Here is a 26,999-nt window from a genome sequence, read left to right as displayed (position 1 = left end):
CAACACAAGTCTAGAGCAAGGTATCAGCCATCATGTGTCTTTGAACACAGAGATCCCTTGCCTAGCCCCATGGGCCACACATGGCTACAGTCAATTCCACCAGTCTCTATCCCAGGGAAATCCCCTTTGCAGCATATTCAGGAGCACAGGGCAGCCCACCAGTGAGGGATGAGACCGGTCCCACCCTACATCCACTCCCCTTCCCACCCACCCTCATCCCCTCACGCAGCAGGCTCAGAAGAGTGGCAGGCACTCTCTTGCACAGTCTAGAGGTGGAAGCTTTATCTGAAACCCTTCCCGAGGGAAGAGGGAGGCCTGCATGTCCACGTTGATGCAGAGTAAGCCCAGCAGGAGCTGGCGCTGGTACTCCTCCCACTTCATCATAACATCAGATAGGGAACGGTTGCTTCTTATCCACATAGGCAGTGCTTCACCAGAAGCTAATGCAGAAGAAATTGGCAGGCTCTTGGGCTCTCCAAGCTCGAGGTGATAGTAGAGCCTGAAAGGCAAACACATGCAAAGAATCAGTACACGGAAAGACTCGAGCAGGTCACCAGACCAGAGCTCCAGAACCACAGAGCTATTTTGTTCAACCACTGACTGCGTGATCTTAGCCAGAAGTTTCTGTGTGTGCCCATTTTCCACCTCACATCTCTTGATTACTCAGAACATGAGCTCTTGTGGTAAGAATGACTCCCTTATACTAGGATCCAAATGACAGCTGAGACCCTCTGCCTACTACTGTAACACACGGTTTCCTATTCTCATCCAAGCAACACAGTCTTGCCTCAGCCTCAAGCCCTGGCCTACTGTAGGGATTCCAGCTCAGAAGGACAGGCACACACACAGACCCAAAGCACTCCATCTCATTTAGAAACCCTCTGGTGTTTTCTGGCCATCCTAGTTTCTCCCCACCCTAAACCAGACCCAGATCAAGGCAGAACAGTAATTTGAATACAAATACCTGTTGGAAGGAACTTTTAGGGGACACTGGGCCAGCAAATGCCACACAGACAAGCATCTCTGTCTTATACAGGGAGCATGGAATAAGGTGGCATGTTGTTTTAACAAGATATACATCTGCTGCTCTATTGCTACAGGAACAGCTTCATTACAGGGTCTGCCCTGTAATGCGAAGAGGGAAGGAGACCATGTGCTGAGATATCCAACAGATAAAGAATACAAGAGACCATGGACAAGATTTGCATTTTAGGTTGGGCAGTAAATCCTTCTGGTCAATTTGTGCCTTAATTGCTCTGCTCCAATGGAACAAAGTCTGTAGATATCAAAGGTAAAAGGAGAAATGGAAGGCTCCTCCAGAACAGCGTTGTGGAGGAAAGCAGCCATACCTGGCTGAAAGATGGCTACCAAGTTTCTTCTTGGCTTTCTTCACAAGGTAGTTGTAGATTTCAGTCATCTGCTCCCTCATCCATCTAATATCCTCAGGGATATCTGGGAGCCATTCCAGCAACCTGGGAAAAGACAGGAGACAAACATTAGTTGGGCCACACAAAGGACTGGATGAAAAGAATGCCAGTTTTGCATCCTGTCAATGGTTACTCATTATTTTTAGTGACAAATGCATTAAAAGCCATTTACGCCACCATTCACATAATTAAGGGGGAGAATCTGTGAAGGATGAGAACAGTCCAAGAAATCTTTCTTTATATTTTGTGACTTCACTGTCCATATTTTTCATCCATTTTCATATTTTGAAAGTTTTTTTTCCCTAGGCCTTTCTATCACAAACTATCTCCTTCCAGAAACTTTTCATAGGATATAAGTTTGACCTGTCTTTCCAGCCATTTAAACACAGAGCTGGAAATGGTCAGGACTACTCTACCCCCAGAAGTCTCTCTCTGGGCTCCAAAATTTATCACCATTTTCTAGGGCAAGTTACAGCACACAGCCATCTTCCTTCAAGCTGGAAGTTTTGGCTGTAGCTAAATGCCACATACAGACAGGAAAAGTTTGTTTTGGTTTGGCTTTTTTTTCACACTTCTGGTAAGTGGCAGGAACTCTTTTCCCAGGAAGGCTGGCACTGCAGAGTTAGAGGTTCCTACTCTGTCCATTCATGCTCCACCGCACTGGGAAGAAAATGACTGAGGGAACCAGCTGAAAGCCTACCTGACAGTGAAGGAAACTGCAGACTCCAGAGGCAGCATATAGGGGACCATCATTGCCGTGGCCACACGTATAGGCAGCATGTTGGTGATATCAGTCAAGATGCTTCTTCTTTCAGCACAAGCCTCCAGAAGAGCTGAAGACAGAAGAGAATAAGGCTGAATCCCCCCAGTGGGACTATCGATTTCCTTGCCATACCCCAGAAGTTACTCAGACTGTAGCACTTCTCTGACCACTCCTGAGAACAGCAGCTTTTAGCTTTGTCAGACTCCAAAAGCACTGAGCAACAAGATCCCCTCCTCTCCTTACCATGCAGAACACTGTCAAATGAATCACCCTCTCCCAATTCAACCTCCACAGGCCCAGCCACATCTAAGAGGCTCCAACTCCTCCTAACCATTAGGGGGTGCCATTTAAATCCCTGGGTATGGCCAAGCCAAACCACCGGCAATACCAACATTCCAGTAATCCTCTGAATGGAGCAGGCAGCACAGGAAGACTGTCTGGGCTCTCTCCCCTTGGATCATACCTTGGTTCAGTTTTGGAGGCAAATGTTCAAAGATGTGCTCTTCAACAACAGCAAGAGCAGTATTGTCATCTAGTTGGTCTTCAGCTTCTGTTTCTTCCTCTTCCTTATCTCCTGCAGGGGCTTCTATGGCAAGGAGAGAACGGGCAGGACTTGGAGGATGAAGGAGACCTGAAAAGAGAAGTTATACCACAAGGATGATATAAACTAGCTAGCTGCCCTTGCCTCACCTTTAGAGTGTTATCCCTCACTTCACCTTAACCCCCCTCAGACAGATAGCATACCCAACCTCTTTTAGTTTACATCTATTGTAATGTTTACCACAACAAGTCAGAAACCTCGCTGCTTGAAGATCATCCTCTCTTTCCCCACCAGAAATTCTAACTTTCCCTCTTTAAGTACCACAGGGTGCTGATTGGCAGTGTTTTATTGCTGTAATCTGCCAGTCACCAGTCTTGCAGGCAAAATTTCCCTTCTGCAGCTTAATACACACACACACACACAACCACATGACTGCTCTTCTCCGGGTAAGGTATACATCACAGAGCAATCAAATGTGCTCGATCTGCTGCAAAGTGACACTAGGTGGCATTAAACACAAACTCAACCTGCTACAACAGTTGGGAGGCAAGAAAGTCCAGCACTTACAGGTAGAAGAGAGTGAGACAGCAATGTCAAACTGCTGAGGGGGATGCTAAGGGCATGCCTGCACTTTGCACTGCTGTGCCACATTAGGCATACCCTAGCTGCACATAAAAAGGAGCAGGGGTCCAAACAGCACCGATGCCTAACAACTGTGTTCGTATAGCACTGAGCACCTACTAAGTAGCTTCAACGCCCAGTTGTGCCAAAACTACCGCTCTGATATCAGAGTGCTTAGAGTCCTTCTGCATTTCAGTGGAAGTGTGTCCACTCCACCTCTGCTTCCTGAAGTGCTAAATTAGACTTGTTAAATGGAAATTCCATATTTTGATATCTGACACACAGATCAGTTCTGCCTTCCCAGCTTTTATATGGATTATTGACTATCCACAAAGCCAAGCCACCCAGTCTGGCACAGAGAGGCAAGTCAGTGCACTGTACAAGCACCCAGTGCCTTACCATTCTTCTTCAGGAAGTGCAGTGCATCCCGATAGCCCTGCTTGCACATATCCCGCAGCACCTGTGAGCAGAGGAAGGCAAGGGCAAGTCATTTGGAGATTGCCTGGCTGAGCAGAGCAACCAACCAGCTCACTGCTGGCTTGAGAGGAATTCTTCTAACTCCTGAGCTACCTCAAGGCCAAGTGCCTCACGCTTGAGCAGAAATGGGAGATATAATATAAATACATTGGATATGGGAATCACAAGGTAATTAGTATTAAAAGGGACACCTGGAATCCTACCCTACAGGCTTAGAGTTGCAGCCACTTCATTTCCCCATCTAGAGCTGATGCTGCTGTGGGCAACCTTCAGCAAGTTACTCTGGCAAGCAGCCCAGAATACATCCTAGCAGATGCCAGGAAGAGCCACTGTGTTTGCAGATAAAGCCAGCTAAGACAAGAGAGGGGGCAGAAAAAAGTTTGTCCAAGTAATTCGGTGCATGAATGCATGCTTATTATGCCCAAATGCCAGGGCTATCTGAGGCTGCATTTGCTCAGAATTATGCAAAGCTGTTTGCAGTACCACCTGCTCTACTAGCACTTTCTAGGAGACATTCAATGTCTTCAGGCTGGCACCTCCATCCTGACCTTAAAACACTCAAGAGCACATTGCTTCTGATGGCTGATAATCCTTGTTTACCAGTGAGCCTGACTTCCTGGCAAACACTACTCTAGAGAGAGCAACACAGGAATACTTTCCAAGCAAGTGCTACCACCTAAACTCTAGATCTCCCAGGAGCAGAAGAAAACCAAGCCACGTATACAACCTTGTGCAGATGGCCAAGATTTGCCAAGTCACTGGGTTGATAATGTCAAGGTTAAAAAACAGACAAGAGATACAAAACTAGCAGTTCCTGAAATCTTCTTCTGCTAAAGTGCACAGTATAGCCAGTGCCTATCTACTTGTCCCCAAGTTCCGGTGCTGCCAGAAAACTCACGTGTGGCTCTGGAGGAAACAGGGCCTTTGAGAGGCGGTAGAGGTTACGAAGGTTGAACTGGATGCTTGTATTGGTGACTCTTAGCTCATGGATGTTTGTAGAACCGTCCCGTGGACAAATATCACTCTCTCCTGAGAATGGAGACACCGTGATCGTGTTCTTCAGCTCATATCGTGGCAAGTTGTCAGAAATCCCTCCATCAACATACCTCTAAAATCAAGAAAAATTAAGCACTCTGTATTCTTAACTGATTAAGCAGCTTTTTGTACTGTGTCACTGTTCATATTTGTGCCAACAACTTAGGAAGAGAATGGAGTACATCCAGCAGCACTGGAGAAGTCAAACCCAGTGACAGCGCAGCCATCTTGTCTATAATCTCCTTTTGCTATGTGCCTTTCTTCCTATGGCCAAGTTGTGTTGGTGACAAGCGTTCAAGGAGAAAGGCATATTCACTTGCTTGACTGCTGACTTATATCTCCTATGGGGTTTGACTGTGGTCCATTTAAATAATATGACATACCAACAACCACACTGTGACAATATGTAATTTTTCACTTGTTTTTAAAATTAATAAGCTCAGACACAAGTTCTCACTGGCATAAGATTTGTTAACCAAGAGCAAATCAGCTGATTTGTTGCTAGCAGCAATCCCAACACATGCATACACATTTGGAATCTGCTTGCTGTGGTGTAATAACAGAGTACAAGGGACTTGGGTTTTGCTTCTAACAGGTACCTTCTTATCAGAGAATGTTCTGTATCTATGTACCATAATCACATTTGCGTCACCCTTGCAGAAAAGCCAACCCTAGCAGAATGCACTCAATTCAAAGCATTCATTGAAATACCAAAATTGCACAAGGAGCTGAGCGAGACAATCTCTATCACAGGCCTTTGGCAGAACAAGCAACATGCAGAAGATAAAAAGGTTAAGCCAAAAGAGCAGGAAGTTTGAGACCTTTAAGAGCAATAACGCAGGCTCTTGTGAACCTCAGTTACAGAAGACTCTTGCTGATTCTGTGGGTTGATGCTGCCATTTGCTGCCCGAAACCCCTCCTTTTGGATAGGTTCAAATGCAAATCTTCATACAGGAACTACATGGCCTCATAAGCAACAGCTGTAACATCTTCCAGCTCTCCATTGGAGAGACTTAGTGGAGCTTAAACCCAGGCAGACCACGGAAATGCTGATCAGAAGAGGAGCTGCTCCATTCTGCAACATGCTTTGCCTTGTCTCACAGGCAGACTGATCATCAACATCAATCTTTTGATATACAATACCTAGGAAAACACCAGCTGCTTTGCCTGGAGGGTGCTTTGCACTTTGTTCTCTCTTGAAAGATGGCAGACAGGCAGAGACCTCTTCAAGGAGCTTCTCTGAGCCTGGGGAACAATTCATAGGCTTTTGGGCTGAAAGCAATCAAACTCAGCTGTAAGAACCCAGCTCCCATCGAGGCAAAAGGGTCAGGGTGGACTGCACAGCAGGTTTCTTGGGGACAAACTAAACCTTCAGGATACCTCTGAATATAGCCTACAGGTTCAAGGGAAATGGCTTGTAATTACAGTGTAGAATATAGCAGCACTAGGCATTTTATCCTCATGTCAGGCCTCATTCACTAAACACAATATCAAGACAGACATAGTTAAGAGACTCCTACACCACCTGGGTTTGGGCACTGAAGAAAGTGGAAGGATGAGATAGATTAATCTCAAGGCAAAGTAGACCCTGTTGGAAAGAGGAATATTCCGCTTGCTTACGGGATGCTTTCTAGACAATGAGGTACAAAAAAATCAGCTGAACCCCTGCTCCCTTTTAAATTGGGCATCGATTTTCCCCAAGCAAAAAGCAACCGTATAGCAAACCATGATTGTGGTCATCTCCCCAAAGCTGTTCTACTGAAAGCCATGCTGGGAGCAGCTAGAGTTGAGGATGGCTGACTGACTCCCTCTGCAAGGACGAGATCATGACAGGCTGAGTGGGAAGAGGACAGAGGCAGGCAGGTAGCACCCACTTGGTACAAAGAAGATGGAGATAAGATTGTTGGCCACTTAACTAAGACACTACTAGTTTTGCAGTAAGGATGCAGAAACATACGTTTACCTAAGGGTGGCAGTATGAGTGCAGGGATGCCATTAGAAAGAAGGCTTAACTACAATAAGGCTGTCAGGCAAAGTCTTCTCACTGTATTAAAATCTTGGAATACATGTGCAGACCCCGCTCTCTGGTCCACCATTTCCCAAGCAACACCAATTACTATTCCTTACTAAAGATCAGTCGCCACTTCTTTGTATTTGCCTGAACCTCCACCAACCCAAGCCTAATCACTTTCCAATCTCCTGCAAAGCCTCCAGCAGCACAGAGCCAGAGGATGAAGGCCCCAGCCGCCTGCAGACACAAGCAGCTGCAGCTTCTGGGAATGGTTCATGGGCTGGGGTATTTTCTAGGGTGCCCAGTTCTATTCCCTTATCATGTCCTCCCATACACAGGGCCACTTACTCACATGAACTGACAATTAGCTTTTTGATACTTGTTAGGGGTTCATCTCACCCACATGCTACAATTCACATTTAAGTGTGTGTTGACAGGTCAGTTATTGACCCTTCCATTTCCTGGTACTTGAGGTCCTTCTCAACCAACCTGATTACCTTCTATAACAAGGTGACCCACTTAGTGGATGAAGGAAAGGCTGTGGATGTTGTGTACTTAAACTTCAGTAAAGCCTTTGACACCATTTCCCACAGCATTCTCCTGGAGAAGCTGGCAGCTCATGGCCTGGATGGGTGTACTGTTCACTGGGTAAAGAACTGGCTGGGCCCAAAGAGTTGTGGTGAATGGAGCCAAATCCAGTTGAGACAAGGCCAAGTGTCAGGTCCTGCACTTGGGTCACAACAATCCCAGGCAGCGCTACAAACTCAGGGAAGAGTGGCTGCAAAGCTGCCTGGCAGAAAAGGATCTGGGCATGGTGGTCAACGACCAGCTGAACGTGAGCCAGCAGTGTGCCCAGGTGGCCAAAAAGCCCAACAGCACCCTGGCTTCTATCAAGAATAGTGTGGCCATCAGGACTAGGGAAGTGATCATCCCCCTGCGCTTGGTGCTAGTGAGGCCCCACCTTGAATACTGTGTTTAGTTTTGGGACCCTCACAACAAGAAAGACACCGATGTGCTGGAGCAAGTTCAAAGAACGGAAACAAAGCTAGTGAAGGATCTGAAGAACAAGTCCTATGAGGAGCAGCTGAAAGAACTGGGGCTGTTCAGCCTGGAGAAAGGGAGGCTGAAGGGAGACCTTATCGCTGTCTACAAGCACCTGAAAGGAGGTTGTAGCATGGAGGGTGTTGGTCTCTTCTCCCAAGTAGCAAGAAACAAGAGGAAACAGCCTCAAGTTGCACTAGGCAAGGTTCAGATTGGATATTAGGAAAAAATTCTTCATGCAAAGGGTTGTCAAGCACTGGAACAGGCTGCCCACAGAAATGGTTGAGTCACTATCCCTGGAGGTGTTTAAAAGACATATACATGAGGTTTTCAGGGACATGGTTTAGTGCCAGAGTTAGGTTATGGTTGGACACAATCTCAAGGGTCTCTTCCTACAAAAATGTTTTTATGATTTTATTTACTTGCAAACAAACTGGCTTTTAACATACACATTAATCTATGTAGCACAAGGGAAGTCCAAGCTCAGCTGAGGCCCTTAAGCATGACTGCAATATTCAGAGACAGTCCAGCTCCCCACAGCCTTCAAATGTTTTCATGCAAACACAGAAGGGAGAAATTGCTCAGACAGCTTTGGACAAGATGTTAAAAAAAGCAGGCAGCAGAAAGTGTCATGCATGTGGGAGAGGGGCTACACTCATTATTTCTATCCTGAATCCAAGTTCTTTCCACATGTAGAGAGTTAGAGCCTCAGTGACAGAGAGCATTGTACCAAGAAGGCAGGAGAACCATCTGCTAAGTCAGCCAGCACTTGCCCAGATTGTTACTATCATGTTAAATCCTCTAGTCTTCGGGACATTTATAGCCAACTGCAGACAGCAGCAGAAAGAAGAAACACCCACTGTTGGAAGCCATTATTTGAGAATTTCTTGTGCCTCTTCAGGCTAATTGCTGCCAGCAGACAGACAATAAGACTGCCAAAATTGAGTACCAGCATTTCTGCCATCTTATTCATTAGTACACGATTTAATGAAGGAGCATCTTAGAGTCTTACTTACCACTCCACGCAAGGTTGGAGGTATCAGCCCACAGTAGACAGGAATAAAGGTGCTGCAGATACAGGCCTGAGGGAAAAAGAGATCCAGAATATAAGAAGCAGATCGTAGCCTACTGAACTTCTCAGAACACCACACTGGTGTGTGCTGACAGTTCTACTCCAGTACTTGGAGACCAAGACAAAACAAAACTGCATGCAGATCTTGCCTAGCTCTCTGCAGTAATTTTCCATTCACCTGGATCAGCTCCTCCTTGGAATTGAAGTCCGACAGTATCACATTTTCTCCATCAGAGACTCGTGTCAGGGAAATACCCAAACGTCCTGCTGCAACCTCATGCCCATTATCTGGCACAGTTTTGGACAGGCACATCCGAATGGTCTTCACCAAGTTGAAAGACGGATGGAGTGGGCCCAAGAACCTCTTCCGGGCTTCTTTTGACACTCGAATAATGCTGGCGCCAGCCTCACCTGCAATGAGAGAAAGAAAAATGCACCATTGAAACCCTAGTAAACCCAGCCTTCTTTACAAAATAAGGCACAGAAAAACCTCATTCACAGCTTTACTCAGAGGTTTCTCCCCACTGGCTGATATATAACTCAAGACAAGAAGCTACTGTGAGCAGTGTTATACAAGTCATAGAAGTTTGCTATCTTGGCTTTCATACTACCACAATGCAAAGAGCTACCCTCATCTCACAAATGTTTTATAAAGTAAAAGACCATATGCAACTGGTTAAGGCCTCACACTTTTTCTTAGATCCTGTTTCACTGGTCAACGCAGGGCTGGTAAAAACACAGGCTAACAAAGAACAGATGAAAGATGCTTTAACAGCTTTGAGCTTATGGCTAAATTCACTTCAAAACATCTTCCACTAAAACTTTTCTAGTAAGCATCTTCTTTTTTCTGATATGAAAAAACATCATCTGCCTGTAAGCAAAGTGCCAGTAAACAGGAATGTCAGTGCTTTCCAGCTAAGTGATCCCAGCTCTGCTGTGAATGTCAGACACATCTCAGGTGAGCAAGTCAGACATTATACTCCATTAGGGAATCAGTGACTTAGTGCCACCTGCAGAGTCTTTGGCATCCCATCCCTTCTGTGTCTGATTCCACAGTGCTAAACTGATGGCAATCGGGATTCAAAGGCATGCCTGCTTGACCCTTTCACACACTGACCCAGCTGGGTTTGGAGGAGAGGAGACATCCCATCTGCACGAAAAGGAAGGCATCTGTTAAGCCCATTATCTCGCAGTCACTAGGAGCTGGTTCTGGCAAGAGCATCAGAGCTCTCCAGTGGGAAAGGAGGGAAGGGAGAAAACAAAACAAAAAACATCAACCCAAGCCAAACCCTCAGCACCCAGTGTGCTGCCCTTTGCACACACTGACTGCTGCTTCCACACACATCTAGCCATGGTGAGATACATGACAACAGTTGCTCAAAGTAGCAGCCAATCACAGCATTCTCATGGGCATCAGGAATATACATGCAAGAAGAATGTGAGGGGAAGAATTAAAGAAACCAGGAGAAAAGAGATGTGTTTTCACAACTAAAGACTTCTCTCCAGTCAAACTGAAGTTCACTTCCTGGAGAAAGATGAAAGACTACCAGTTAAAGCCAACTTGAAATCCCTCTATTTTGCTTTTGCAGCTTGTCTTGCAATTGCAGAAAGGAGGTAGCAGAACCCAAGTTAGACCCAGGTTAATAAATACAATGGAGATAAGAGCAACAACATCCTCGATGCTATGTTGACACATCCCACTCTTTTGCAATACACGTGTACCAGCAACATGTTTTCTATGAATACAGCCTGTGAACGTGGTTCTTTGCTTAGGAAACCCATCAACACCAGTAGCTCAAGCACACACATAGCTGGACCCTTGAAGATAAACCATGACTTTGGGGTCAGGATTTTAGGCACTGTGAGGTAGCAACTTAGCAGAAAATCCAAGTTCCCCTCTCTGAAGCAATTTTTAGCACTATAATCCCAGTCTTTTGCTCTGTCCTAGAGCAAGGTTTAGCAGCCTAATTCTGATCTTATTTACTCAATTAGCAGTAAGCCATTGAGCCCAGCCTGTTCCAGATAGTAGCCACATGGTTCAACATCCTTCCCAAAATGAAGTCGGCCTCCCAGAAATTACATTTTATCAGCACCATGACATTAGCACTCGTAATGCTTCCTAAGATGCCTTTACATCTGACAAGGGGAGGAAACACACAAAGAAACTGCAAAAGAACCAAATCCTGAATGAATCCCAGCCCAGCACCTTCATTGCATGAGCCCAGGAAACTCCACTGAGTACACTGCAGGGGGTTCCTGACTTAGCTGAAAAAGCCAGTGGGAAGGCAGGTATTGAGTCCAGGGGAGAGACACCCCGTGGGCATAGGTCATTCTGGGGAGGTGTCACCCTAGAGATGGTGTTTAGAGAATGACGCTTTCAGACTTGGCATCTCAATGTGCAGAAAGATTTGACAGCAATACTGAAAATAACTGCAATTAAATTGAGCTTATGACTGTTTGAACTAAAATGTGAGCTAGAAGTTGCTTAAGAAAAACAAAACAACTAGGTCCCAAATACGCCAGGAAACAGACTGTTTCAGCATTTGAGGAGAGACTTAGGTTGCAGCTGCCTGCTCTATCACTGTTTCACAGCCAAGTGGGGTGGGAGGCACAGAGAAGAACAGAGGACAAAAAAAATAGTTATTGCTAAATAGCCATTCTGGTCTTTGAATACTTTCTGGGTGTTTGTTGTTGTTTGTGGTGGGTTTTTGTTTGTCGGGTTTGGGTGTGGGGTTTTTTAATACTCATGTGAATACTGGTCAAAAAACAGGAGCTTCTGATGTATTTCAATTTAAGGGCAGCTGTGGTTTTTTTGGACTTGCTGGCTCACTTGCACCAAAGCTAAGTGCAGAATGGCTCTGTGGGAAGAGACAGCACAGGGTGATCTGAAGAACCACCACTTTCCTGGAAACAAGGCTAGCTAAGAGTTCAGCCAAAGGAGTCACGTTTATGCTGCTAGATCTATGACAGCTGACAAGCCCTCTTGTAAATACATTTGGGAGGAGAGAGAAGAGGTGAAAGTGTTTTAATCCTGTAACTACCAGAAGTGCTATTCCAGGAAAACCAGCTCAAATTCTGCTCACAGCATGCCAGAGGGAGCAGCTGAATGAGAGGTGTTCAAGGGAGATGAGTCCTACAGAGGTCACCTACAAGCTGTTAATTATTACTAGGGCTAGTCCCATGCCAATTCCAGTCCTCAGAAAAGTTTCCCATGTTTCTTGATGGATCTGGTGATTCGGAACACAGGGTCATGTGAAAAAGCTAAATTAAGTTCCTCTTCACTTACTGAGATATGTACTGAGGAGCAGAGACAATCTCTAACAGTTGGTATTGCTTTCTGGGAAAACACTTCATTCTTCTCCCAGCAACCAGTTAATTCAACACTTCCCCCTATACAGATTTACTAAACCTTTTCTTCTAAAATTATATCAATATGTGGAATATTCCATTTTCATTAGAAAAGCAATATTCCCCTTCTTCCCAGCCCCCACCGCTGCCTCAATGGGTGTTGAACCCGAGTACCACAGGGCCATCATCCTTATCTGAATTTCAGTTGTGATAATACAAAGGAGCATCATATAGTTGTGTCCTGAAACACCCCAACATGTTCCTTGCCAGACAAGGGAGGCCAGCTGCTCCACCTCTGCTGGTTCATCTGTGATCCTTCTGTGGCAGCTACAAGGGGCAAATTACTGTTGCCCGTGGGAAAAGACCTGAAGGCAGTTGCTAGTTTGCATTTCATTTTTAAGCTATGTCAAGCTAACTTCACATTAGCTTATTGGCACAGCTTACTGTCACCCCACCAGTCATGCTCAACTCCAAAATAACCCAGTATCTATGTCTACTGCCTCACATGCCTTAAACTACCCTTCTCTAACCTGAAAAGAAATCAAGCAGCATGTGCTATTTATAACTGTATTCAAATACCGCCAGCCACAGCAGCCTGGTGCTACTCTGACTCTGGAAAAGGAGAAGAGCTGAAGATCAATCACTAAAACCCACGTCTGCCAGGCTGCTGGGAAGACCCTTAACTGCAGCAAAGAGTTCTGAAATGAAACAGAAAGGCTACTTCAAGTCTGTGCAGCACACAAAGATGAGGATCACTGCAAAGCTTAAACACCCCAGAGCAGGAGGGGTGAGTAGTGGGAAAGAAGGGCCTCTTTGGACCCATATCTGCAGTGCTTTTGCACCAAGAGTACCATGATGCTCACGTGTTATTGTTCGACCACATTGATATCCATCTGTCAAACAAAGGCATGGTTGACCCATAAAGTATTTCAACTGACAAAAAAAAAAAAAAAAGAAGCCTAACACACAAACAAAAATAGCAGAGCAGGCTGAAGAGGGAGAAGGGCATTCTGGACATTCCACCCAGCAGCTCTTGTGACTGTGGCTCACCCGCAACACTGCACCTCCCTCTGGAAGAGCTGCACGTTGGCACAAAGATCACCCTCTGTGCCAGGGACATTCCTGCTCCCTGGCTAGTGCGGCAGTAAACAGGACACAAGCTTAACGGAAAGGCTCTCCAACAGAGATGGAGAACAGAGGATGGCACAGACAGTGCATGGGTGTAGGGACAGCATCTCCTGTGCCTGCTGGTAGGAGGCACAGTCAGAGGTCACACCCCTGACTGCAGATGTCACCTTGCCTGGACTACTGGGGCAGGCAGAGAACCATGCAGATCCTTGCTAAACCTGCTTCTCACTCCACACCAACAAGAATTCAAATGGACTCCTTCCCACACATCAGCAACACAGGAGGCACTGCGCCTCTCTCCTCAGTCCCATTACCCAGATACAGCTCCAGACTGGCCAGACACACCAACACAAAAAGCTTTGAAAGGAAGCCAGCTAGCAGAAGGAAGTTCAGGTGCTTTTGACATTCCTCCAGCACCCTGAAAGCCCAATGCATGTTAGTCTGGGAAGACAACCGAGCTATTTTGACTGCAAGGTTTTCAGGACAGGAGCCAGCTCCTGTGTACTGTAACCAGGGATCTCATTCTGGAGCTACTTAAGTTCTGCTTAGCTATCTGTTTGAGTGATGTTTGTGTGATACTCAGCACAGATGCTCCCTGCAAGAGTCCCCAGCTACAATCTTCACACCATTTTCAACTCAGATGGTTGCTGAGCACTACTGGAGTTCTCATGTTTCCCATTAGTAGATCTTAGTCCAGCTCCAAATTTAGGAATAGCATGAGTCAGAATGAATTGACTAGCATGATCTCCCTCAAGGTTAATTTAGCTCGGTTGCCTGTCCCTTGCTATTTCAGCTGTCTGTACCTCATCCATAGAAGAGCTAAAAGCCAGTCTATAATCATGAGTGTGGGTTTCCAGAGAGTTGTCCCACATTCTTGCTGGGCACAAATCCCCAGGCTGCTCCAGCTCAGCACACGCAGCTCCCGCACCTGCCTCTTGTCTGAATACCAAGAGAAAGCAACGCACATACTTTACCTGCCTGGTCTCTCCCAGGAGATTATACAGTCCTATTATAACACAATCCTGTTACCAGCACAAAAACATAAAGCTGTAAACAGCAGGCACCAAAACAAAAGTTTTCAAGCTGACATCTAGAAAATAATTAACAGAGAACTTTTTGGATGTTTCCTCACAGGTAGCTCAGACTGCCAGAAAGTGTTCATTTGTTCACCCCAAGGAGCAATGCATAACAACGTGTCCATGACCCAAGGACAACCCCAGTTCTTGTGGGCAGTGACCTCAGTTTGCGAAAGATCCCACTGCTCGGCTGGACTTCTGTTCCCCTTCCCCCACTCAATGCTGAAGCAACCTGGTTTCCACTCATTGTCCCAGGGGAGCAAGAACCAGACAGACCTTCAGCTGAGCTAAGCTAAACATGGGTCAACTTGTGCTGAATGGGAACCTGACCCAAGATGTTCTCTGACTGACTATCAGCAAGGCTGGATGGATGTCAAAGGGGTGCCCAAAGACAAATCCATTCCAGCAGGAAACAAAGCGAGAGCAATGTCTTATGATCTGCCCTTATAAGCCATTTCGAGGTGACAGATTTCTTTTCCACATGCACACTGAAACTGAAGAGCTATCTCAAGCTGCAGGGTACATCTGTCACTCACTTGCTAAAAGTTGTATAACCCCTACTATTTAACACAAAGAAAAAACACCCATTTTTAAATATTTGAGGCTGGGGGATGGCAGCTAACAATGGAGCCTCTATAGGCACCAGTTCTTTCCACATCTGTACACATCTTCCTGTAAGCGAGTAACATTGAGAAACAAAACAAGCTGTTCTTCTGGGACTTGCCTAACTTTCCTAACTTTGGTTGTTCTGATGTATATTTAGTTTACGGTCTTCTCTCAATTCTGCTATTTTGCCATCAGATAGGAAACAGCTCAGCTGACTGGGCTCCAGGTAAGAGATACAGGAAGGAAGCTTTTCTGGTTTTTTTGGTGATACATAAGTAGCAAACAACTCCCCTCCACAAGACACACCCACTAGGTCGCAGACAGCACTACTGCTTGACCAGCTGTTCCTGTAGCAGGCAACCCTTCCCATCAGGGGTGCTGTGCAGGGATTTAACCCAAACTCAACAAGCAAATTATTTTGCACAGGAGATTTCTTAGAAAGCCTGGCCACTGGCTGTAAATAATGGTCCTTCATCCCCTTCACTCAAGAGGGCATTGATATAAAGGAGTAACTCCTAGGGATCCCTATGGTAAGCAACACCTGTTCCAACCTTGCAGGTGGGGCAGGTGGAAACTTCAAGAGGAAGAGACAGCTTTTCAGGTAGTTCCAGGTCTCACAGCCAGAGGCAGATGCTGAAGGAAGGACTCATCCCACAACACTTTCTGACTCAGATTCTCAGTGCTCAGCATTGCAAACTCTAGACACAAACAGTGCCAAGACGCAGCCTGTGGCAGGAGGGATAAGTAAGCCAGATCACCTGCAACTGCTTCAGGGCCAGAAGCCTCCTGCTTAGCATTTTTGTCCCAGAGATGTTTACTTCTCCATTTCAAGTAAAATTTGGGGAAAAAAGTAAAAAGCTCTTGGTCACTTCATCTATTCAAATAAAGCCAAACCAAAAGGAGCCATTTTTCCCCTTTGAGCCAAAAGAGATGGTTATTTTGTGTGCTCTGGATACTAGTTAACAGATGAACCAGCACTATTGCCACATCCTGGATGTGGGGAGCATAAGGAGAAGATCTACATTTAAGTCGCCCCAGTTTTTTCCCCTCTTGCACAGAGCAGCTCACCAGGCAACCCACAGTGACTGTTGCCTGCCTGTCCACCCACAGGTACCTACAGGGCAGGAACCTCGTGCAAGCCAAAGTGCAAGATGCACAATTCATACCCCATCTCACCTTAAGGTAGGTTGCTCTGCTTTGTACAGAAGCAAAATGGCTTTGGGACAACAGACACAGAAGCTGCCAAGCCTGATTATGTCTCTAAGCTAAACCTTTGCACTGGACTTAATGTAGTGTTGGCACACCAAAGCTTCACTAGGCAACTGATGTTCTGCAAGCTGAGGCCCTTTGTTTCTGCAGCCAGGGCTGGGGCATTTACTCTTGCAACACAAAACAGTGCAGCTGCTACTGTGAAATAATAGGAAGGCAAAGAGGCAGCTCAGTTCAGGCAGGCAGCCAGGATCATTCCCTGTCACAACCACAACAGCTTAATCTTTCTCCACTGTAATTCCCTAATACGAGGCTTAATGCTGCATCTCTGTTCATTGTATTAGAGGGAAATTAAGTGGCATAACAGCACATGAAAAGTCACTCAGGACCCCAGTTATACTGAAAGCTATGTCCTGTCAACATCCATTCACCAATCCCTGCCAATGCTACAATGCAACACAAACTGCATGAGATGACAAGAAACTGGGATTCAGAGAGTAAAAAAACATGCAGCTCAGACCTCTGCTGCTCACTCTGATTCAGAGCAATGCTGGGGTTTAAGTCACTTTTTAAAAGCAAGTATTCAGCAAGAAAAAGCTAGTAAGGGGAGAAACATCTGTAATAAAGCAAAATTTCCTTTTTCCTCTGCCCCGCATAGAGTCAGAAATGGAACCACATCTAATTCTTGCTTTATTTGTCTGATTGAAAACCGCTAACATAAAGCCTCCAGTGGCTGTTACTCTGAACAGGAACTGGTGCAGAAGGATCAAGTCTCACCCACACACACAATGTTACACGTGTTAACACTAATTTCTCAGGGTAAGTCTGCAGAATGGCACCACACATCTAGAGAAAAGGCACACTGTTTCCCCTTCACAGTGGAGGTATCACTAGAGGCAAGATATTTTGGAAGAAAAAAGACCAGTGCTACAGGACAGTAGATACCTTCGCCAGGCACCTGCACCACAGACTGCTGAAGACAAAGCGGAGTGAGCAGTCATCATTACTGCTTCCAGAGCTTGAAGAAATACTTGCCATGCCAGCACCACTTCAGCTTTATCACACAAGACCTATTACCCTCAGCTGGCTCACCAACACCAAAGCAAGGCCCACACATAGCTTCTGGTGACTGCTGGTCTAACACCTGCAAAATGCCCTCCTGCACACTTGCAGGCAGCAATTGCTTTGTGTTCACCAGAGACATGACTGGCTCTGTCATGCAGAAAAGAGGTGTCCGTCTCCCTTCTCCCCTGTCCTTTCTCACTGTACACTTGTGTGGCTGCTAGAGCACTGTCTTGCCCTAACAGAGAATAAAAGGAATAGCTCTGCAGTCCTCCACAGGCCCTCAGGCTGCATCATGCCCAGCTCCCTCCTGCTTGCACAGTTAGCCAACTGCTCCAGTCTGTGCCAAGCCCCTCACCATGCACCTGTGAGCATGCTGCTTGCTGTGTCCTTCCATTTTACGTAGCCATGTTAAGTGTCACCTTACACCCCTGAACTTTCCCTCACTAGCCATGACATGAGCATAGCCTGCTACCAGTAAGGAAGGGAGAATGAAAAGCTTCATTCCAAAGCAGTCCTCAGAAAAGGCACAGGCATTTCGTTCTAGAAGGAATCTAACTTTGATGAAGCAGCTTATTTGGGAAGCATCTTCAGTCAGACCACAAGGCACGATGCATTCCTTGGGAGCCATGATACAAGAATATCTGGAGACTGACATTACCTTTCTTCCATGGACGTCAGCAGCAGTTTCCCAACCACAACTCCCAGGCATCAGGATGATTCCAGTTCTGGAAGCAGACATGTGAGCAGGACAGGAGCTGCTCACAGAGGGTTGCACAAACCCCTGCGAGGGAAGAGCCTCTGCTCAACCCTTCCTGCAAGCCTGAGCAGTACATAAGCAAGTAGAGCAGCAAGACAGACGTAGCAATGTCACCTGAGGATCACACACACAGAATGAGCTCTCTGTGTGCAGAAGTATAGCTAGTAGTTAAATGGTTAGTTTGTCCCCATAAAGAAGATTTTGCCAATCCTACTATGTAAGAACACTGGTCTAGATAAATCAATGGAACTCCCCCTGTGCTGACAGCCCACTCCAAAATAGGCCTCTAACTTTCTCCATGCATGACATAACTATGGCAGTCCGAATCCACAGCCTGCCTCCATGATACACTGGAACAACATTCTTGCCACGTCCAGCCCTTAATCAGCATTCAATGAAGCCAGCAAGAGCAGCTCTTGTAATCAGCATACATTAAAGGCTCCTGGATTGATTTACACCCTAAGATGCCACCTCCTCTACTTCAGGATGCCAAATTAGATAAGCCACAAGAGTGGCAGCTCAAAGACACCGCCAGAGCTTCCAACACTAAAATGGTACTCATTCCTTTAAATCCTAACCCAAAAGGCTCACAAAAACCAGTATCCATCCAAACAAACTACACTGTATGAAGAGGAAGGTCGGCTCTCACAAGAAATCCTCCAGGTACAGCATAGCCAAAAGCCTGGGAAACAGCTGCTGAAGCCACTTCACGAAGCTTGCTCATTCCAGAGGACTTGTCAGACAGAAGCCACCAATATAGATTTGGCCTATCAACAGAGATTTATCTATACCAGAAAGCACCATAGTTTCAGGTCCAGGCAAGTGCTGCAGGGCAGCACAAAGCCCTGGGTTCTACTAAAACTACCAGCTTGCACACATGACGTATCACAGAATCACAGAATGTTAGGGATTGGAAGGGACCTTGAAAGATCATCTAGTCCAATCCCCCTACTGGAGCAGGAGCACCTAGATGAGGTTACACAGGAAGGCGTCCAGGTGGGTTTTGAACGTCTCCTAAATAGAGGACTCCACAACCTCCCTGGGCTGCCTGTTCCAGTGTTCTGATACCCTTACTGACAAGAAGTTTCTTCTCAAATTTAAGTGGAAATTCTTGTGTTCCAATTTGAACCTATTACCCCTTGTCCTACTGTTGGTTGTCACCTGGCTCCATCCTCATGGCACTCACCCTTTATATATTTATAAACATCAATGAGGTCACCACTCAGGCTCCTCTTCTCCAAGCTAAAGAGACCCAGCTCCCTCAGGCTTTCCTCATAAGGGAGATGCTCCTCTCCCTTGATCATCTTTGTTGCCCTGCATTGGACTCTCTCCAGCAGTTCCCTGTCCTTGAACTGAGGGGCCCAGAACTGGACACAATATTCCAGATGTGGTCTCACCAGGGCAGAGTAGAGGGGAAGGAGAATCTCTCTCAACCTACTAACCACCCCCCTTCTAATACACCGCAGGATGCCATTGGCCTTCCTGGCCACAAGGGCACAGTGCTGGCTCATGGTCATCCTGCTGTCCACCAGGACCCCCAGGTCCCTTTCCCCTACACTGCTCTCTAATAGGTCATTACCCAACTTACACTGGAACCTGGGGTTGTTCCTACCCCAAGCAATGAGAACAAAGTGCACACCACCCACCTGGACTCATCGCCACTTGGGATGGCATGGAGCTCGGCTTGTTCTGAGCCTTTCAGCTGCAGAAAGGCCCCTTACATAGGAATGCTGAGGACAGATCCTCCAGACATACTATACCACAGATCAGCACAACCCTAGGGACAATATCAGGCCTGCCACAAGCAGCAATTGTATCACAAGTGTCAAACTCTCCCCTCCCTTCCTCCAGCCTTTGTAGCTAGAACAGGCAGAGCTACAACAATCTCCAGCATCTTTACTACATTCTCAGGCTCACCAGTTCTCTCCCTTCTAAGTGCTCCTTGGAAGGCATTTTCTACTGCCCCAGACCCTATCACCTCCAGGACACATACTGCCTTTTCCCAAGGACACAGCCTTCTACATGGATGGAGTCACTTCCTCTGCCCCTCCTTTTCACCAGCTCATACTCTCTCTGATGCCTTATGCCTGTTTGACAAGGAAGAGACGGCCTAAGGCAAATATACATACCTGGGATCCCTTGACTGCCAGATTCTTGAAGACACATCCCGACTTTCACCTCAAGTCCCAGAAAGAAACAGACTGAGTATTCGAGCTGAGCAATGGAAGCACAGAAGTGCAGAAAATTCAATGAGAAAGTGGTGGCCAGTTTGGAATCCAAACAGCAGCAGTGTCTGCCTTGTGGAGAGCACAATGGACAGGAGTCACCCACCCACATTGCTCCTTGGACTGGGGGACTTCTGAGCTTTTGCAAAAGGCCCTAGAATTAAGAGGCTTGTCCATTCCCAACTCTGGAAAGAAGGAATGCCAAATAAATCATCATTTCTACAGCCCTTGCATGGTCCTCTTCAAGTACAATACAAAGCAAGCACAGCAGAGTTGAAAATCCCATCCAGCCAGGCCAGTGAATACTTCACCCCTGCTTCATGGAGGGCACAGAGGGAAATGTGTGGAAGCCAAAAGCAAGCAGGGGGCTGGCAGCAGAGTACAGTCATTCCAACAGGCAGGAAACAAACACCATAATCTACTGGACGCACAGGCAAAGCTGTTGTAACCACTACTAACAGCAGGAGTTTAGAACTGAAAGACAGATCAAGGAATCTGAGAGAGGTTTTTGATTTATCAGGACTAAACAACTTCCAAACATAATCAATAACTGTACACAGGCCCCTGAAGAACATATGACAGCTTCTCATATTTTATAGGGAAGACTTGCAGGTGGCTTTAAGAGTTTTGGGAGATGAGAGACAGAAAGAAGTGGAACAGCCTGGACATGCTACAAGTTCAAGAGAGAAGCTGATATCATGGGTCTGAAGAATGACTGCGCAAAGACCACTTGTGCTGTTGCCACCGACCCTGCATAGCTGCTACGGCAGCTGATGGAGCAAGGCTGGGCACCAAGCTGCTCTGCACACCTACTGTCCACATGGGCTGACAAAAGAATAGACACACGCATTACTATGGCTATGTTTTTTGCTAAGAGTGGCTGCTTGGCTTCCCTTGCACTCAACCAATGAGATGCCTGCAAGAGCACCTTTCCCCACAGGAACTTCCTTATTAAAGCCAGACAGACAGCAGGAACAAGCTCCTTCCTTCCCCACAAAAGCTACTGCAGGCTACTTGGCTGCTAGCTTACTCATCTGGACACCCGAGCCTGCAGCACTGTGACTACTGACTACACTGATCCAGGCACAGCAGCTTCTCCAACAAGCCAGTGAACATTTCTGACTATGTCAGCACATGACATCCTCCCACCCACCTCCATTTTCCACCGGAGAAAGCAGCAGTAGCTTTACTGCTTCCAGGTAGTACAAGGAGGTTCCAAATTAACTACATCCAAGTACGTACATAAGGCTGCCTCTCCTTCCATTGACTGGGCTGGGGCTGCTGAGCTCAACAACTTTTCTCACAGCTACAGCCTTTGCAGGAGATGCAAATGACAATCTCTTGTGCAGGGAAGGACCTGAGTTTTGAGAGGCCACAGATGCTACAAAGCTTTTCTCTGTGTACCTGGGGAGACCTATAGATGTCTCCACACAGTCACACAAAACAGCATCACATACACTTCCTCTAGGATAAGCTTCACGAATTCATGCTCTGGCCAGCACAAACTGGCATTGCTCTGAGAACTCCATAGAGACTAAGCTGATTTATTTCCCTCTCTCAATCTAGGATTTGGTGTTACACTCCACACACACAGAGAAAAATAACCTCTGTGACCAGTCCTTAAGCCTTTGCATGCACATAATCAAATTTCAGAAGCACAACATTCAAGATGCTGCTATTATTCATCATCTCAGTTTCAAAAAGTAAAAAGAAGGTTTGTTAGATTGTTTCTCTTCCTGCTACCCAATGGAAAAATCTCTGCAGGTCAGCAGTATATTTCCCGTTCGTCATAATATGGTGACAGCTGCCAAGCAAACCTGAATGTCAAATAACTGTTACCTCATCTCAAGTTGAGCCTGAGACAGTGTCCTGGCTAAGATACTAGTTTAAAAAACAAAACAAAACCAAACAAACCAACCAAGAACAACAAAAACCACAAGAAAAACCCACAAACAAACAAACCCCACCAAATTCCCTCCTTTCTGCATTCTTAGTACTAGAAGCATCCCCTCAGCTTGCTTTACTAGTTTCTGCTGACATCACCATGCCTTAGTATAACAGCTAACTCCCAGAAACGGGGTTTGATATCCAGCTTTGCCTCTCACAGCAGAACCCACCTTTTCCCCCTGAAAAAGAAGCAATTCAGCAGTTCCAACCCACTCTCAGATGAGAGCTGTATAGGACAATACTCACATGCTACACAGACAATAGAGATGCTCTTGGTTATCTGAGTCACAACTACAATCTGGGACCTTAGCATCAGCTCAAAACCAGCTTTCCAGTGATTACAGATTCACATCCCATCATTCATCCAGGCTGTTGTGCTTCAAAACAGGCACACCAAACCCCATACAGTTCCCTGGAGTGAGATGATTCAAGACCCTTAACAAAAAAAATATCACCTACCCTGTATTAAAGATTTAAGAATCTGACATCAGCTGCCTTTTAATATTACTTGTGACTGGAAAAAAAAAGGGCAGTCTCATCATATCACATAAGCCAGTTTAACTCATCCACGCCCAGTAACTTAAGGATTTATTCAGACAGGAAAGCATCCTCAGAGCTCCAGGCCTAGAGTTTGTGAAAATCTGCAGGATTTAAGGTATACACAAGCAGAAGACTGCAACTTCTCGTTGCTTGGCATATGAAGGTGCATTTCCTGGTGTGCTAAACTCCAACAACCTCAAGATAAGACATAGATACAACAGAAAGCCACTTCCCAGAAAACCATCAGGACAAGAAGTGATTCATGCTACAACACTGCAGTATGCACAATCACATAACTTGTAAACATGTGAGACTTTGCCTGATGCACCTTTGATAGCCACACAGACTATTCTAGTGGAAAAATAGCAATGCTTTTTCATGCCAGTGAACAGAAGAATGTCCAAGCTGAAGAGAGTGCTTCAGATGTAGGACAATAGCATCATTGTAGCCCTGAAGAATAAATCCAAGATCCCTACAACTTCCTGGTAAAGTGCTTAACAAGAACTAGGTGAGGTCATTTCAGACCATAAATACCTCCTGGCCTCTTATTTAGAAATAAGGTCCTCTCTTTAGCTAATACAGGTGCCCAATATTGTTTTATTTGGTATTCTCAAGTTCAAGGTGAACTCTCAAGGCTGCAGATCATTTGGTCAGCGTTAGCCCATAGCAAAGCCTTACTGCCATACACAAATGATGACAATGTGGTCTTAATTCAGTGAGAATGCAGAATCAGCTCAAAGGCAAACTGAACAGATACAAAGTCCAGAAGGAAAAAGCTGGAAATGAAACCATTAAGTAGGATCTTACCCTCCGAAGTCCAGAAAAATTTATGTTCTCTCCCATCAGGGTCTCAAAGGATTGGAATAAAAGCAAAACCCCAAAGTAGGAGATTTTTTCATTCCTCCCCAGGAAGAATTTATCTTTGCACAGTAGAATGTCATTGAGTTCAGAATCAAGTACACATGTGTAAAGACACTAACCTTAATCTACACACAGTCAAATAAGCAAGTCTTCTGAAAAATTTCCCTCTGCCTGTCATCCATCAAGGGACAGTATTCAGCATCCCAGTTTGATGGACATGGCAACAGACAGTGCAGGGCAACAGTTCCCATAAGATTCAAAGCCCACAGAATATTACACCTACTCTCAGACAGAACCAAGCTGCACAACAAACACAGATAGGCAGGATCCTACAACAGGCTGTACTAGGATGAACTACTCTCCTAGTACAGGCTGCAGCTGCACCTTCTGCCCCATTCCCTTCTTCCCTATGATTTCATCCTAACCCTTGAACCTCAGCCTGTAATATGCATTGTCTGGAGGTTTTACAACAAGGACAAAGTGCAGAATTACCATGCCCCACTCCAGCCAAGCACCCTGTTTGCTTTTACTTTCAGAAGTCAGCTCTGTTGCCTTAGAGCTGCTCTCTAACCAAGATATATATGCCAGCCATACAGGCCAAGTCAAAAGAAAACTAACCCAGAGAAGTGAAACTTAAGACAGAATTTGAACACACAAGATCAAAGCCTTGGCTGGCTTTAAACAGCATGGCTTGCCCTCTTTCAGGAGGGGGGTGAATGCTGCCTAGAAGGTGGCCCCTAACTCAGGCCTCTTTATCATGCCTCCCCAGGTACCTCATAGTAAGTGGAAAAACCTAATCCTGATTCACAGAAAGCTCTCTACCAGGCTGTGTAACTCCCTGATGGCAATGCTAAGCACACCATGGATGCTCTAGACACATAAATAGCAAGAAGGCAGACATGATAACCAACTTGCTCAGCACTATAATGGCACCTGTGCAAGGGAAAGGATTTGTACACTACCACCAGCCTGTCTCATGTTCACACCACACTTCCAAGTACAACAGGGACCACCCAGGCAGGGAACTAATTGTGCAACCACCTGCTCAACAGAAGCAACAAGAAGTAAAGTATCAAAATCCCTGATAGCTAAAACCAAATGGATCCCTGCAGAAGGGATTAGAGGAGGCTTTTTGCCTTGCCCATGATAAAAACTGGCACCCTGGCATGACTACAACCTTTGAGATCCCAGACTGGGGCTGGTACAGCTGGTAAGAGCTTCCCATGGAGCTCCAGACGCAACAGTTACACTTCATTAGGCATTTCAGTAAACAAAATGCTTAAGGAGGGGAAAACTTCAAATCTACCTAAACAGAAGAAGCTAACTTTTGCTGCATGAAGGCTAAATGTCTAAACTCTGCCTGTCCTCAAAGAACAGGGAGTGCCGTGGAAAGACACCTGCGATCAAGGGGAGAAGAGTTCAAGCAGTAAACAGCTCTGGTTTCACTTGGCTCTAGGAGAGGTTTGTAATTCTCGGAGACTAAATAGATATACCTGATTCTCTCACACCACATTTCACTTCCAAGTTTAAGATAGTTTTCTGCATCTGTTATTCTCAAAGTAAAAGCGTCCAAATACACACCCTAGCATGTGTTTGTTGACTTCCTCCCATATCCAAAACAGCTGAACTTCCAAACAGCAAAAAACCAGGAGGCACCTCACACACCATTCTCTTCAGCTGCTCCCCAGACATGACCTAAGCAGGAACAGACTACATTGTGTGCCTGCTTCAGAGGTAACTTCTTAAGGTTTCTTCTGTGACTTAAAAACAGATATCTAACTAAACTGGAGATCTAACTCTTGCAGATATCAAGAAAATTCCCCAGTGTGCTACACCCTCAGGAATAAACCCTCATCCAGAAGTAAAGATGCTAAGAGAGAATAAAGAGAGTTTTCCTAGTTACTCAGATATGCTTTTCAACTCTAATTTGGACATGCAACACACTGATGCCTCTATCTCCAGCTGCTTTGCCTCGCATTTGCAGCCACTAAGCTGGTGCCTCCTGTCGCAGGCTGGCTCCACTCCTCACACACCAGACCTACATTCAAGCAAGCCCGACCCAAGAACTGAGCCCTCACAAGTCCACGTTAGTATGGCAGGGGTCAAAACCAGGACCCCTGCTTCCTCTGCAGACACCTGCTCTGTGGGGTGCAGCGACACCCACCCACCCACCATCACACGGGAATCAGGTGCCCATTTTGGACACGAGCTTCACCACCTCACAGGGCTGAGGTACCTCCAACACCGCCCTGGGCTTCAGCTCGAGGCATGCAGCCACCCATGAGAAACCGGGCCGGGGAAGGTGCGTGTGAATACCGAGGTAAAGGCCTTAAAAACAAAGCGCCACATGCGCTTCAGAAGAACGGGGAGGAGGGCGGCACGGTATTTCCATCCCCCATGCTGTTGTAATTTAAAAATTACAACAGGGAAGGGAAGACTCGAAGGAGCGCTCGGTTCCGGCGGCCAGCTGCCCTCGCTGTGACAGCGCCGGCAGCTCAGGCCGCCCGCCCGGCGCTGCCCAGGGCTCCGCGCCCGCCCCGTGCTTACCCAGGCAGGCGCCGCTGACCAGGGCGGTGGCGGTGAGCGCCCCAGCCGACGCGCCGTAGACCTTCCTGGCGTTGGCGACGAGGAAGGGGGCATGTTCCTGCAGGCAGCTGGCTACTCCGACGTGGTAGACCCCCAGGAAGCCGCAGCCGGCGAAGGAGATATTCCAGGTGGAATCCGGGGGGAACATGGCCTCCGTGCCCCGCTGGAGACGGGGGGACGCGTGGGGAAGAAGCAGCTGCGACGAGGAAGGGAAACCGCGGGGCTCCTCTCACATCACACCGCCCCTGGGCGAGTAGGACGAAAGACGGGGGACGCTGCTACCAAAACCAGACGCCAAAACGCCAGGCTTCGCCGCTGGGTTACCGGCCGCGGCCGCCGAGCTTATATGAAGCGGCCCGGCCCCCAGGCCCGCCCTCGGCCTGCGGAGCAGCCGAGCCAGCGGGCGGCGATGCCGGCCTTGGGCGGAAAGCACCCGGCCGCTCCTTCCAACCCTTCCCCCGGTGAACCCTCTGTCTCTGCCCCGTGAGCCCGGCCCCCGCGGGCATTGCGGTTATTCGCCGCCTGTTGAGCCATGGCAGCCGCACCAGTGGTTCACTTCGGTGTCTGAGGCTAAGCCAGTTCCTTCAAGGAGGAGGGATCACTGCTCCTTGCAGTACCCCAAACCTTGCCGTGTACCGGGGCAGCAGCCTGTCATTCCCCCGC

At 46.7% G+C, this 26,999-nt stretch overlaps 1 protein-coding gene across 1 annotated transcript; it reads right to left on the bottom strand.

Moving 5' to 3' along the window:
• Positions 1-234: 234 nt before the first annotated feature.
• PNPLA2 (patatin like phospholipase domain containing 2) lies at positions 235-26,497 on the bottom strand. The gene is given in 9 exon segments (NM_001282838.1): positions 235-499; positions 1,350-1,472; positions 2,128-2,260; positions 2,654-2,821; positions 3,752-3,812; positions 4,728-4,937; positions 8,933-8,998; positions 9,167-9,399; positions 26,298-26,497. Coding segments are annotated over 9 exon segments (1,446 nt in total). The 5' UTR covers positions 26,485-26,497.
• Between the last annotated feature and the right edge of the window lie 502 nt (positions 26,498-26,999).

The sequence above is a fragment of the Columba livia genome, chromosome 5 (genome assembly GCF_036013475.1).
Source record: "Columba livia isolate bColLiv1 breed racing homer chromosome 5, bColLiv1.pat.W.v2, whole genome shotgun sequence".
In the NCBI taxonomy this organism is placed as follows: domain Eukaryota; kingdom Metazoa; phylum Chordata; class Aves; order Columbiformes; family Columbidae; genus Columba; species Columba livia.
The sequence above is the reverse complement of the archived record's forward strand: the minus strand, read 5'-3'. Positions and strand labels throughout refer to the sequence as shown.